The 15,701-nt window shown below is 38.0% G+C and overlaps 1 protein-coding gene across 3 annotated transcripts; it reads right to left on the reverse strand.

Annotated features, from left to right (window-relative positions):
* Positions 1-2,299: 2,299 nt before the first annotated feature.
* On the reverse strand, positions 2,300-15,436 carry LOC308688593 (uncharacterized protein). Of its 3 annotated transcripts, XR_014029916.1 has the most exons (5): positions 15,371-15,436; positions 12,893-13,116; positions 9,949-11,115; positions 4,611-5,430; positions 2,300-2,929 (listed from the first exon to the last, which is right to left on the reverse strand). XR_014029916.1 is itself a non-coding variant. In XM_081361738.1 (4 exons), exons 2-3 carry the CDS (start codon positions 12,948-12,950, stop codon positions 9,956-9,958), a joined length of 1,218 nt encoding a protein of 405 aa, XP_081217864.1. In that variant the 5' UTR covers positions 12,951-13,116; positions 15,371-15,436; the 3' UTR covers positions 2,449-2,929; positions 9,949-9,955. The 3 variants fall into 3 exon arrangements, 2 of the variants coding, with proteins under 2 accessions (XP_081217864.1, XP_081217863.1); XM_081361738.1 differs by lacking the exon at positions 4,611-5,430 and having other exon boundaries at positions 2,449-2,929; XM_081361737.1 differs by lacking the exons at positions 2,300-2,929; positions 4,611-5,430 and having other exon boundaries at positions 9,085-11,115.
* Positions 15,437-15,701: the final 265 nt, after the last annotated feature.

Below are 15,701 nucleotides of genomic sequence, written 5' to 3' on the forward strand. Positions count from 1 at the left end.
GGAAAACGAGTTTCCATAAACTTTAATGATGTAAATAGACTTCTGTCCCTCACATTAAGCTATGGAATGACTTCAGATGACTTTGTCACCCAAACTGACGCGGTAGTCTTCTTCGTCTTCTTTCTTAACTTCTTTTGAAATTGTTGACCGACGGGCACGCGCTGAGCTGTTGCTGTCTGAGCGCGCAACAGCGGCATGGACGGAGGGGCGGGGGCTATTTTTTTACAGTCTATGGGCGGGGGAGTACTGGCTGTGCATTAGGGATGAAATGCATAACTGATGCTACTAAAATTTATACTGGCCAGCGGGGTGGCCAGGAGTCGGCCAAGGGTGGCCACGGCCACCCCTGGCCACCCCCTGGTGGCGCCATTGAGTTTTAGCAATGCCAATACAAAGGAATGATCATCAGCTGCTCTCCGGGAAACAACTGCTTTGAAATTGATAACAGAGTTTCCCTTGGTAGAAATGTTTTGGTCTCTCCCGCAGCAGACATTTTTGCAGTATGTGAGTTTTTTAATGCAGGGACTTGTTTTTATTTTTTATTATCCTATCAATTCTTCATGCTTGGGAATTGCTGTCGTCTCAGGACTTACCGGCCAGTTATTTGTTGTTCCAGTGGCACAACTTTCAAAAAAACTTGTTCTTCTGCCAATGACTGATGTGTATGTGGCTTTGCCACAGCTGCATGATTACTGACTCTATATTTTCATGGTTCAGAATGTCCCATTTTAGTGTTGTGGAGCTCACTGATGAATTTACAGCCGATGAAAGGACTGTCATTGATGTCATCCCTACAAGCTGGATTACTGGACCCAAAAGAGATTCATGTTTTTGGCCTACTGGTAGAACTCTCTGTATCAGCAAGGCTGTAAAAAATCAATTAACTCCTGGAGCAGACTGGGCAAAGTACAGCATATGCATTATAGGAAATGCAGGTAACATGAAAGGATAATTTGCTTGAAAAGATTCCAGATGGTAAGCTTTTTCTCCGGGTAGAGCCAGTGTCCTCTCATGTACTCGCTTCCACTAGCCAGTAAGTAGGACCTGCTCGTGTCATTGCTTGCTGCGCCATTCCACTCCATGGACTGGATACGTGCATTATTTCACTCAAATGAGTTCTCATTAGAAGACTGAGTTCATCCTGCACTGTTGATGCCATCACCAGAGTGCATGCCCGCTCGGTCAGCCCTCGTGATTGGCTAGGTGCTCCTTGTGCATGGTTACCCCCGTTGGGCAACATGTATTTCCACGGTAAGTCTCCTCCGAGCACATGTTTTCTCTCGACAAGACCCTGTTTCGCCATCTCGAGGTTGAAACTATCCACCCTGTGGGCTGGATACCTCTGAGTTTTCCATATGCATCCCGCTCTCGGGTCATATGTGTTTTCTAAGTCCTCCCTATTCCACCTGGGATATGCCGACCAGTGTACCTTGATATTCCTGCGTTAAGCCTAGCCCTTCATCCGTGGTAGTCTCACAACAGGGAGCTCAGACTTGCGCAGGGCATTGAAAGACAGCCGTTGTGGCGTGATTGAACTGGGTCCCCCATTTCATCATTCACTGACGTAACTCGTAGTGACTGAACAAAAGGGAACGTCTTGGTTACGTATATAACCCTCGTACCCTGAGGAGGGAACAGAGACGTAACATCCCTCTACCACAACTGCTGTACCGCTGGAACGGCCTGGAGTTCAATCTCGCCTCCTCAGCGGAAAACATGATGCGAGATTGTCAGCGTCCTCCATTTATACCCACGCAGTGTTTTGCTCCCTCATGTTTTGAGTGATTACATTTTTTTTTTCAGGGTTTGGATGGAGACTCTGTCCACAAACAAACTGACTCATTTGTGTTGAGCACAGCAAATATCAAGACCTTCCTCTTTTGTTATAAAGTTTTGTTACTGAGAATTTTTTTATAATATTAAAACTAGGAATTTCACTTGGCCCACCCTCCATCTCAAAGCCGGGCCCGGTGTTGTTTAAAGTTAATAGTAATTGAAGTCATGAAGCCTCATTGTGTGTGAATGAAACTTCCAACTGACTAGAACAAACTCTTTGAAATGTATATATGATAATGAATATCAAGGGTGAAACGGTTAATAATGTAGATAGAAAGCAACCTCATTCAATGTCAGTCATGTGTGCAGTGAAATATAATTTATTAGGCATTTAAAAGCTCTATTGAGAAAATGAAAAGCTCAAAAATCAAATATATAAGGCTACTTCATGGCTTTCAGAACTGAAATTATTCCTGATTCAAGCAGAATCAGCAGAAAATAAGAAGGACAATAACAATGAGATGTTGATAAAAAGACTAAAGAGTTTAATCAATAATTACATGAAGCAAATACAAACATTAGAATTGAAAGTGAATGAGACAGATCTCACTCTTTACTGACTTATAAGAGCCAAAGTATCTCAAGAGAAGAAGAGAAGAAAAGTGTCTAATTTTAAAGATCCATGAAAGTATATCTTGTGTATGCATGGAAGAGTAGAAGTGAAAGAGAAACTAGACGTTCTGATGAAAAACAATGAAGAACGAGTTAAAAATTAATATCAGATTCATGTCTCTCTTAAAAGTTTCATGGCCTCTTCTTCAGCTCCTGAACTTTGCCTTCAAAATGTTTTTTTCCAGTGTGAATTTTCTGGCACTCTTTCAGTTCATCTTCTGTAGTAAAGGACTTCAGCACTGAAACACACACCGCCGTGTCTTTTCTGCTGTAATATCACTAATGAATCTTCTCCTTTGTGTGAATCTTCAGGTGTTTCTTCAGGACTGATGCCCAATGAAACTGTTTACCGCACTGATCACAGTTAAATGGTCTTTCTTCAGAATGAGAAGCAGAAGTGATGTGAAGCGTTTTTTACACTGAGGGCAGGAGACAGAGTTTTTGGCTTCTGTTTTTCTTTTCTTGTTCACGTCCATCACGTCTAAAAGAAACATTAAATCAAGTCAGTTTTAATGGACTATTTTATGCAAACAACTTGCTAATCATGTCTTACTCATGTAGTTAAAGTAGTGATGGGCAATTTCGAAGCACTGCTTCACGAATCTCAGACACCTTTATGAATCTTTTGTTTCAAACCAGTGGTTCAGAGCGTGTATCAAACTGCGAAATTCATGCAATTTCAGTAAATGAGGCTTCGCTGCAAAACGTCATTTTCAAAACGTCAATAACCTCTGTGAACCCATCATCCGGTGAACAAGTGTCTATGGGTTTTACCAGATTTATCAGTTTTAAACATTTGTAGACATTTGTATAATTAAAAAGAATAATAATAGTTAATCTCTAAAAATAACATATTATACAGATACTTAATATTTATGATACAAGATGATTTGTTGATTGCATTTGATTGATTTGATTTCCTTCAATAAAAACTAATAAAAGGTGTTATGATGCATGTTTAGCCTGAGTTTCTGTTGCATTTACACTGTACTGACCAGTGTGTGGCATTTCGAATTCTTCGAAATAGTGAATAATTATTTACGGAGCAATTGATTCAACTGATTTGAACCTTTGAAAAGCTTAGTTTTTCCCATCACTACACTCTAAAAAATCTTGGGTTATTTTCTTTCACCCAAATACTGGGTTTAGCCTTTTAGGTCATTTTTTTGGGGTTAATTTTTTCAGTGTATGGGTAGTTTTTGTGTAATCCAGATCCTGGTTCAGATGTAACAACCCAATGTTTGGGTAGTTTTGTGTTACCAAGATCATGGGTCAGATGTAACACTCCAGGGATTGTGTTATTTATCGGAGGCTTTTTGACTCTTCAACCTCTTCAGGAGAGAGCAGTGCAGCTCCGTCAAATTGGTGCGTGTCTTCGGTAAAATGCGTTTGTGTAATTTTTTTGTATCTATAAATTAGTTATTGTTCTGTATATCGTGTAATTTAATGCAAATAAAGGAACATACAGGGCCGTGATGTGAGTCACCTAAACGAGTCTTGTGTCTATCTTTTCACATGATGCCATGCATAAAATTCTATGAATTTAGTTTTAAAAAAAGAATACAGAAAATAAATGCTTAGACAGTTAAATATGAAGAGTTCAGATGCAAAAGCCTCTAAATGCCATCTGAAAATCTTTTTTATCAAGCTCGTATATTTAAATTCAATAATTTCACTTAAATGGCAATGAAGATTACCTATTAATTGTCATTTAAGTGAAATTACTGAACTTAAATATACAAGCTTGATAAAAATGATCATTCTATAAGAAAATTTCAGATGGCATTTAGAGGCTTTTGCATCTGAACTCTTCATATGTTCTCAAAACTGTACACTGATTGTTTATGGATAGGTTATGGAGTCAGTCACTCCAAAGTTTGTGTTTGCGTCGCTCAAATTGCTTTTACGTCGCTTAGCCAGCTACAGAGACACTGGTAACCAGGCAACAGACAAGTGACAAATCCTGAGTGGCGATGTCACTACACACATTCAACCATCACAGTTCGGCACGGTTAGCCAACTGTGCTGCTGAGAGTTCAGGGCCGAGAGCGGTTTGTAATTGTGCCGTGCCGTAACAAGCTCAAGTGGAAACACAACTGGAACCTTTTCTGAAGGTGGAAAAGCAGCTTTTGTTTCTCAGCACATAAAGATGAACTACTTACCATGGATCTCAGACTGCAGTAATGTGGTTTCTCCATTGCATGGATCTTCATGTGTCGCCTCAGGTCACTTTTATCAGAGAAACTCTTTCCACACTGATCACACGTGTGCGGCTTCTCTCCAGTGTGGATCCTCTCATGTGTTTTTAGATTTGCTGACAGACTGAATCTCTTGTCACAGTGTGAACACTTGTAAGGTTTTTCTCCAGTGTGAATTCTCTGGTGCAGCTTTAAGCAGTACGCTGTAGTAAAAGTCTTCTCACACTCAAAGCACATGTACTGTCTTACATCAGTGTGAATTTTCTGATGTGCATGTAAATATAGCAGCAGTGAAAAACTCTTTCCACACACAGAACATGAATGCGGCTTCTCCTTTGTATGAACTGCCAGGTGTGTCTTCAGGTGTGATGCCTTAGGAAATGGTTTTCCACATTGATCACATGTGTACGGCTTCTCTCCGGTGTGGATCCTCATGTGTTCTTTAAGGTGTGATGATTGACTGAAACTATTCCCACATTGATGGCATACATGTGGCTTCTCTCCTGTATGAACTCTCATATGAATCTTAAGATATTGTTTGCATGTGAAACTCTTTCCTCACTGAGTGCAGGAGAACGGCTTCTCTCCAGTATGAACTCTCATGTGAATCTGAAGACTAAAATTGGTTGTAAAACTCTTTCCACAGAGTGCAGGTGAAAGATTTCTTGGCTCTTGTTTTCTTTAAAAATGTCTTTTTAGTCTTTGAGTGACTCTCCAGGTTTGACATGATGTTCCTCCTCCACTTCACTCAGTTCTTCACTCTCCTCGCTCTCTTCCATCAGGTCTGAAATGAAAGAAAAACTCTCATTTTCAAATTTTCTAAAGTTTACTGGTGGGATTGTCTCTGAAATTTGTCTTAGATCCTCCAGCCATGATTAACCCTCTGAGGTCAGCAAACGGATGAGGTCGGATTTTTTTCACAAAGTAGCACAATAGACTTAAATTACTCCGTCATTTATGGTCATACAGAAAAAAGAAATACAAAAAATGAATCTGTGATATGTCTACTTTTGTATGTGTCCACTTACAAACAAATCAAAACATTGTGCTTTTGTAAAATAAAGAAATAAACAGGGTGTGCGTTCTGCCTCTCTGTCTCGGTGAACTTTTTTTTCTTGAGCACGTCTATAAACAAACAAAACTCAGCGAATACTTGTCACACATTTATGAGCCATATATCTTTATAAACATTTAAGTGTGTACTTTTAAATGATCGGATTCAAACTGAAAACAAATATTCTCTAAGTAATATGTATAAAACCAACAAGATGTCCAGCTTCTCAAACCCTTGCTCATTATTTTTAATTTGACCACGCCCACACGCACAAAAGAGATTGACATTCAAGTGAATCGCATTTCTGTGTGTGAATGAATGAACGGCAGAGATGCGCGCTGTTTACCACAACTGGCAAAAAGTTTAAATTTGAATCGCGTTTCTGTGTGTGAATGAATGTTTCGCTTTTGCTTTTAGCAAATTGTATTGCTATACTGAGTAAAAATCTACTGAAATATGTTGAAATAAAATGTATTTGTATAAGCAACGTATTAACCCTCTGAGGTCTGAGCTGTTTTCTGGGCCCTGGAGGTGTTCTGACATGCTCTGACATTTCTGGTTATTTCTGTTACTTGTGACATTTTCATGGCTAAAGTCTAATTACACTGTATTCAGCACAAACTCTGCTACAATAATATATCAACAGCATGTATGTAAAAGTTTGTAGTTTTGAGATAATGACATTTATGCGTGGTTTGTGAAAATACAAAAAAAAATTCTCACTGAAATAAGGCCATGAAACCCCTACTGATTATTTCTTCACAAGACTTTTGAAAATTGTATGACGTAGCCTAGAATATTTGATGCAAAACTATGTGAAAATCACCCTGACTGCTCATTCAGAGAAGACAATATATTGATTTAAAATTTTTACGACGTGTTTTGTGTGAATAAGCCTTATGCGAAAGCTCATTAATATGTATGGCTTTTCTCACCTGAGAAAGACAAAGAACCTCCCCTAACGGCCCTATTAGGAGCTATCAGGCCCCTATCATTCTGAGCAACCTTGCACAATACTGTAAATGAGGAGATTTAAAAAAGAATGGCTTTTAAATTGTTTGGATTTATTTACACAACATAATCCAAATAGACACAACAAATGGCAAAAAAGCACTTATTGAAAGACAGAGACCTTTGTGCCATTCCTAAAAACATTGTACATACCTTTCATTTCCAAGGTGTTTGATTTTCACTTTACCATGTTCATGTTCCAGAGACTCATGTAAATGTGGAAGTCGGCAGGACTCAGTGGCATCTGGGCCCTGAAAAAAAAGTGAACATACTGATATCAAGAGAAAGACCTGCACGATTTTGGAAATAAATATTAGATTTTTCTGGTTAAAATTGCTTTTTAAAGTTCACAAAATACACACACACACACACACACACACAAATGTTTCCAACAAAATGAACACCAGGTTTGTTGTGCCTTGTAGGCATAGGCTATGCACAGTGCTGGGTAAAATAATAATAAAAATATTTCAGTAACAACCAAGCTAGAGAAAAATATATTGATTATCATGTTACTTCAAATGTTTCCATTCGTTATGATGATATGAAATGAGATAATAGCAAAAACATGAAGCCTTTGGTGTGTTTTGCTTTTCAAATTTTCAAATGATACATTCAAACGCGATCGCGCTGCAAAATCTGATACATTCAAACGCGATCGCGCTCAAATATAAAACATTATGGTTACCATATACATATCTACGTTTGACCAGATATCCACAAACACAGTAGGCCTAACAGTAAACACGGGTCTAAATATTATAATATTCCCCATATATCTAGCAACAGTTCAACTGCAATGTGACATTTATGCAACAATAACAAACATGTAAGAATTTCTTACCTTAAATCTTTCTTGTCTTCAAATCGCGTTCTTCTTCTTCTGAGGTAGCCTAAATCCAATGTAAGCTCTGGCGCGTCTTTCAAACTCGACGAAAAGTGAAGTGAAGTGTTTTGGTGTTTTGTTTTTGAGGTAAGGAGCGCGTTCGCGTTCCATGTGGAGATTTGCATGTGAATATCTTTTGCGCGAGTAGGCGTGGCCAAATTAACTGTAATGAGCAAGCGTTTGAGAAGCTGGACATCTTGTTGGTTTTATACAAATTACTTAAACAGAAAATATTTGTTTTCGTTTTGAACCCGATCATTTAAAAGTACACACTTAAATGTTTATAAAGGTGTATGGCTCATAAATGTGTGACAAGTATTCGCTGAGTTTTATTTCAGTTTATAGACGTGCTCAAGAAAAAAAAGTTCACCGCGACGGAGAGGCAGAACGCACACCCTGTTTATTTTCTTTATTTTACAAAAGCACAATGTTTTGATTTGATTGTAAGTGGACACATACAAAAGTAGAAATATCACAGATTCTTTTTTTATATTTCTTTTTTCTGTATGGCCATACATGTTGGAGTAATTTAAGTTTATAGTGCTACAATGTGGAGAGAATCCAGCAAAACGCGCCCACGCGTTTGCCTACCTCAGAGGGTTAAACTGCAAATTAACATTTATATTCCTTATAATAGAAACAAAAGACCTATGTTACAGACTTATGAAAGACAACATTTCGTTGATTAGTTTTGGATAGATTATACATTTTTACTGTAAAATATCTGCCACCTCAAATAAGCTTTTGTTTGCCAATTTTTGCTCATATGTTAAATACAGTATGTTTTGTCAAAAATAAAGTAATCAAATAATATGTTATAGTGTTTATTCCAATGTAGCCTTAACTTTGAAATATGTATGATAAAATGTATACTTTAGTTTTTACAAAGAAATATTACACTTGAATTGTTGTTGTAATTGTAACCTTTTTAATAAAAAAAGTATATTTACAAGGTAGATGTAAACAAACTATTAAAAGGTAAATATAAGCCTTTTCTTTAAATAATTTGTGACAAATTTGGGGAGAGGATAAATATTCCAAAACTGAAAATACAGTATGAGAATTAACTGCACAATAACTAGACATGTTTTCCTTGGATATTATAGGCCAATTTGCAAGCACAATTTTTGAAAAAAAATAAAATAAATTGAGATACTTCCAACTGTTGCTCTTGCATTCTTGTGGCTCAGTCACACACCTGAATGAATGGCTCATTAAGTATGCGGGCCCCATTGTCTCCTCAGGTGTGAACCACTAAATATGCATGATTGTTGAAGCCTACTCGCATATTGCCTTTCCAAACAGAAAGTGTTTAGCAAAATTTAAATCAATGTCTTGTGTTATGTGAATGATTAGGCAGGATGATTTTCACATCATTTTGAAGAAAAAACTCTAGGCGACAAAATGCATTATTCAGAAGTCTTATTCACACATATTTACTACGTGTTTTGTGGCCTTATTTCAGAAGCTTTATTTTTTATTTTTTTCAATAACCATGCATAAACATTATTCTCTCAAAAATACAAAGATGTACATTCATGTTGCTCACATATTATGGTAGCCCTGTTTGTGCTATATAGAGTGAATTTACACCTTTGCCATTAATATGTTTATAAGCAACTGAAAAAAAACACAAATGTAAGAGCATGTCAGAACATCTCAAGGACCCCAAAAACACCTCAGACCCCAGAGGGTTAACATTGTAAGCTAACTTATCTCAGGCTTGCTTCCCGACGTGTGGTTCTTTGTTCGGCAGTGTGTCCAGTTGTCAGACTTGCGGTGTAAAAGACTTTGAAAACATTTCTGCCCTAACGTTACTCTGACACGGATTGGCTGTCAGGTTTCGGCATTAGAAATGATGATTGTTTTTTAAAGCTTCAAAGTTTATGGTAACTTTATAGCAGGTAAATGCTGGCCTCGACCTCAACCTAATTGATGAAATCGATCATGAAAATAATCCACAACCAAGCTAATTATAGATTAATCGTTTAAGCTCAATCATGTCAATTTACAGCAGTGAAAAACATTCCTATGGACAAAACGCATCTGAACAATAACATGGTTGGTGAGCACAGGAACCATGTTGTTTCTTTTAATTTTATTATAATTTTGTGTTTACGTCGCTCAAATTGCTTTTATGTCGCTTAGCCAGCTACAGAGAAACCGGTAACCAGACAACATACAAGTGACCAATCCTGAATGTCGATGTCACGACACACAATCAACCATCACAGTTCGGCACGGGCAGCCAACTGTGCTGAGAGTTCAGGGCCGTGAAAGGGTTTGTAATTGTGCCGTACCAGAAAGAAAAGCAGCTTTTGAATCTCAGCACATAAAGATGAACTACATACCATGATCTCAGACTGCGGTGATGTGGTTTCTCCACTGTATGTGTCGCCTCAGTTGACTTTTAAAATAGAAACTCTTTCCACACTGATCACACGTGTGCGGCTTCTCTCTACTGTGAATCCTCTCATGTGTTTTCAGATTTGCTGACAGACTGAATCTCTTGTCACAGTGTGAACACTTATAAGGTTTTTCTCCAGTGTGGATCATCTCATGTCTTTTCAGATTTGCTGACTGACTGAATCTCTTGTCGCAGTGTGAACACTTGTAAGGTTTTTCTCCAGTGTGAATTCTCTGGTGCAGTTTTAATTCGCTCCCTGTAGCAAAAGTCTTCTCACACTCAAAGCACATGTACTCTCTCACACCAGTGTGAATTTTCTGATGTGCATGTAAAGTATGCAGCCGTGAAAAACTTTTTCCACACACAGAACATGAGTGTGGCTTCTCCTTCGTATGAACTGTCAGGTGTCTCTTCAGGTGTGATACACAGAGAAATGTTTTCCAGCATTGATCACATGTGTACGGCTTCTCTCCGGTGTGGATCATCATGTGAACATTAAGGTGTGCTAATTGACTGAAACTATTCCCACATTTATTGCATATGTACGGCTTCTCTCCGGTGTGGATCCTCATGTGAACATTAAGGTGTGCTAATTTACTGAAACTATTCCCACATTGATTGCAAGTGAACGGCTTCTCTCCTGTATGAACTCTCATGTGAATATTAAGATATTTTTTGTCTATGAATCTTTTTTCACACTGATCACATATGAACGGCCTCTCTCCGGTATGAACTCTCATGTGAACATCAAGACTGTGTTTGCGTGTGAATCTCTTTCCACAATGAGTGCAGATGAAAGATTTCTTATCTTTTCCTTTCTTTATAAATGTCTGTTTAGTCTTTGAGCGACTCACAGGTTTTTCTCCAGGTTTTACATGTTCCTCCTCCACTTCACTCAGTTCTTCACTCTCCTCCTTCACTTCACTCAGTTCATCACTCTCCTCCTTCACTTCACTCAGTTCTTCTCTCTCCTCCTCCACTTCACGCAGTTCTTCACTCTCCTCCTTCACTTCACTCAGTTCTTCACTCTCCTCCTTCACTTCACTCAGTTCTTCACTCTCCTCCTCCACTTCACTCAGTTCTTCTCTCTCCTCCTTCACTTCCATCAGGTCTGAAATGAAAGAAAATCTCATTTTCAAACTTTCTAAATAATCAAAATGATTCAAAGAGGGAAATATGTAAATGGAGATTTAAGAAAATATATCCCAAATATAACAGACAACTGCAAAAAAATATTACAATAATTTGTCTTTTTAAAAATTAATTAAACATCCCTGAAACTTTTCATGAATGAGGTACACTGATCTTCCAGTTACTATTTTTCAAACATTATAGTCACAAATTCCATGTTTTCAAGCATGTGAAAGTGGGACACAAGAAACACAAGATTTCACTGCGTGAAAGAAAACAAATGTTTGCAGTAAAGCGGAGTAGATTGTACATTTCTACATTTTGGAATGATTATTATTTGTTATACACTCACCTAAAGGATTATTAGGAACACTATACTAATACTGTGTTTGACCCCCTTTCGCCTTCAGAACTGCCTTAATTCTACGTGGCATTGATTCAACAAGGTGCTGAAAGCATTCTTTAGAAATGTTGGCCCATATTGATAGGATAGCATCTTGCAGTTGATGGAGATTTGTGGGATGCACATCCAGGGCACGAAGCTCCCGTTCCACCACATCCCAAAGATGCTCTATTGGGTTGAGATCTGGTGACTGTGGGGGCCATTTTAGTACAGTGAACACGTTGTCATGTTCAAGAAACCAATTTGAAATGATTCGAGCTTTGTGACATGGTGCATTATCCTGCTGGAAGTAGCCATCAGAGGATGGGTACATGGTGGTCATAAAGGGATGGACATGGTCAGAAACAATGCTCAGGTAGGCCGTGGCATTTAAATGATGCCCAATTGGCACTAAGGGGCCTAAAGTGTGCCAAGAAAACATCCCCCACACCATTACACCACCACCACCAGCCTGCACAGTGGTAACAAGGCATGATGGATCCATGTTCTCATTCTGTTTACGCCAAATTCTGACTCTACCATCTGAATGTCTCAACAGAAATCGAGACTCATCAGACCAGGCAACATTTTATCATGTCTTCAACTGTCCAATTTTGGTGAGCTCGTGCAAATTGTAGCCTCTTTTTCCTATTTGTAGTGGAGATGAGTGGTACCCGGTGGGGTCTTCTGCTGTTGTAGCCCATCCGCCTCAAGGTTGTGCGTGTTGTGGCTTCACAAATGCTTTGCTGCATACCTCGGTTGTAACGAGTGGTTATTTCAGTCAAAGTTGCTCTTCTATCAGCTTGATGTCGTCCCATTCTCCTCTGACCTCTAGCATCAACAAGGCATTTTTGCCCACAGGACTGACGCGTACTGGATGTTTTTCCCTTTTCACACCATTCTTTGTAAACCCTAGAAATAGTTGTGTGTGAAAATCCCAGTAACTGAGCAGATTGTGAAATACTCAGACCGGCCCGTCTGGCACCAACAACCATGCCACGCTCAAAATTGCTTAAATCACCTTTCTTTCCCATTCTGACATTCAGTTTGGAGTTCAGGAGATTGTCTTGACCAGGACCACACCCCTAAATGCATTGAAGCAACTGCATGTGATTGGTTGATTAGATAATTGCATTAATGAGAAATTGAACAGGTGAATAAAATAAAATAAAACAGTTCAAATACTTACATTTAGTTGTACCTGATGTTGACAATCAATATAAAACCTCCCTTTACTGATCAGTTGTTTAAAAAAATAAGAAACTTTTGTACCCATTTCACAGTTGAACTGTTTATCTAAAAGTGATGAAGTGCTTGAATGTTTCTAACATGAATGTTCTTCAGCATCATGAATGAATGAAGAATAAACACCAACCTCTTTGTTCTTCAGGATCTTCAGTGTGTTTCATTCTGCAGGGTTCTGGATCACTCATGTTCTCACTGTTCTCTTTAATAAACTCAAGTCTTTGCAGATTTCAGCTCTTCCGGATGCTCTGATGCTCTGATGCTCGTCTTGTAGCTGATGGGAATTTACAGCATTTATTGGAGAATTACAGCGGGAGGAGCTTCACTGATGATGTAATTGTAGTGTGAGTTGATCTGCCAAAATTCAAAATATAAAAGTTACTGAGTTTATTTTATTCTGTTTGTCCTTGAGCATAAAAACAATGTAAATTTTTCCAAATATAAATAATTGTAAGAAAAACAGTTGAAAGCATAAATAGAAATAATCATAGGCTACTTGTAGTAACCAACAAATACATTGAAATAAGTTTCAAGTAGAGATGCACCGATTACAATTTTCTAGGCCGATTCCGATTTCCGATTTTTCATTAAGTTTGACTTGCCGATACCAATTTTAGCCGATTCCGATAAAAACATTTTCTAAGCACTTTCCAGCACAAATATTTATTTTCGATCTTTTCTTTAACCCTTTCACGCGTAAGTTTAAAATATTCTAACTGCCAGCCCCAGCCCCAGCGTGAGTTTTTTCAAGGCGAACGTTCCCTTTAATGTTTCCATGACGATGCGTCAGGCGATACACCGCAGCCACAATAATACTGTATGACAGATGTGTCGCTTTTATTTCGCTTTTCCCTTTTTATTCAAAATATTCACAAACTTGCTTACCATGTCATCAACTAGCCTATCTGATATTCCGATTCTCAAATATGTATAAGTAAAAACCTTTAGAAATAATCTAGATCTATAACATGAGATGGGCGCCGCAATGTTGTCCTGTCAGTCGGATTTACAGCACGTGAATTCATAAGTCTCTCCCGAAATTAAGGCAAGAAAGTGGCCGGTCAACTGAGACGAATAGAGTAAACTTTATATTTACCTCCACTATGTTTGTCTGATATGAATAACACATGTCGGCAAATTATATTTGAATAGATTGTTATTGCTGCTTCCAAAGACATCAGTGTGTATTTTACAAACTCCAAATGTATTGTTTTACTCGTGCTTATGATTATTTAAATATCTGAAACCTAAAATAAACATTATGAGGTTGAAAACACTGCTTAGTTGTGATATATGACAGCGCTGAACGCATCCGACTCTGGCGTCAGCCAACGCGCGAAAGCACAGTTTGAATCGGGCAGTGATGCGACGTCACTGAACTCTCTAAATGTGGCGCCGTACTTTCAGTGGCACAGAAATAAAAATCCCATATATGACACCGTACGTACCGCTCAAAAGGTTAATCATGCGGCACCCGAGTGCATTTGACCTGCATAAAATCGGCATATTTCAGACTCACCGGCCGGTCATGGCCGATCACGTGAAAATCGGCCAATTCCGGTCACCAGTCGATCAATCGGTGCATCTCTAGTTTTAAGTGTACATTTACAGGACACCTGAAAATATCAGCATAATAAATGAGGTGAAAACAGGAACTATTGTCATGAAATAAAGAGTGTTTTCAGCAGATCTGTTAATATTGATGAGCCTCAGGCGATCAACACTCATTCAACAAGCCATTCAGGATCATCAGTAGATCATCTCACTTTATTCTGAATGTTTGCTGTTAGAAACACATTATTTGAGTCAGGATACATGATAAAAGCCTGTAAAACTGCTATATTGAAAGACAATACTGTTATTTTTCACAATATAACATGGATAAGTCATCAATAATATAACAAAATAATTAAATAAATAATCTATGTTTACGAACCTTTACAGGCAAATAACTACCATATATGTCAATATAAAAATAGTTCGACTTTATAATAACTATTAATTGCAATAACGTAATTCAATCATTAACATGTTACAGATTTGTGGACAGAAACTGACAATGATCATAATACTCTTAGAAATAAAGAAAATGTAACGTCTCCTGTGTCAAACTTCATTAATATTTATCTATATTCCCATGCATATAGATTTGAAATTTCCCACGTTCATTACTCATACAGGGGTAATATAAAGTGTTAGAATATACATCAATTGTATTAAGTAAATGTAATCTGCCAAAGATAAATGTCGACAAAGAAATAAAGGTAAACATGAAAAAGGCAACAGCAAGTCAGCAACACTTGGGATCGATTCCCCTCACAGATCTCACACTTTGACTTGACATTCAGTAACAGTTCTCACTCCAAACATCGAGACAATCACACAAACGAACACAAAATCGCTCAGGTCTGAATGAACAACATATTCTCCTCATGCTCGCTGCTGCTGCACTAAATGTTTATTTCAGTAGGAAGACGCCAGAAAAGACGCACAAGTATCGCTGTGATCGATGAAAACAACACAGAAATGAGTCTGTCGCTTAATCAAACTGTATAAAGTGTTTGAAAGTTGTGTAAATATGTGAAATATCGTGAACAGCTCTCCTCACCTCAGAAGACTCGACGCTATATGACGGAAGAGACGGCGCGAGCAAGCGATGACGTCATCGTCATCCAACGCACGCGCGTACGGGACATTTTTTTTTTATTGCAATATTAACAAACATAACAAGTCGATACATACAAGAAATATAAACAATCTTTCAAAACAAAAGAGAAATTATGGTTCAGTATACATTAAAAGAGGAAATGTGAAAGAAATTTAAATTCAACAATAGTCTTAAAAAAAGAAAAAGAGAGAAGAGAAGGAAAAAAGAAGAGGGCACAAAAAAAGAAAAACATTAAGGGAGAATATTAAACATGGCACAAATTCTGGATGTT

Source organism: Scardinius erythrophthalmus (assembly GCF_964197995.2).
Source record: "Scardinius erythrophthalmus genome assembly, chromosome: 1".
Classification (NCBI taxonomy): domain Eukaryota; kingdom Metazoa; phylum Chordata; class Actinopteri; order Cypriniformes; family Leuciscidae; genus Scardinius; species Scardinius erythrophthalmus.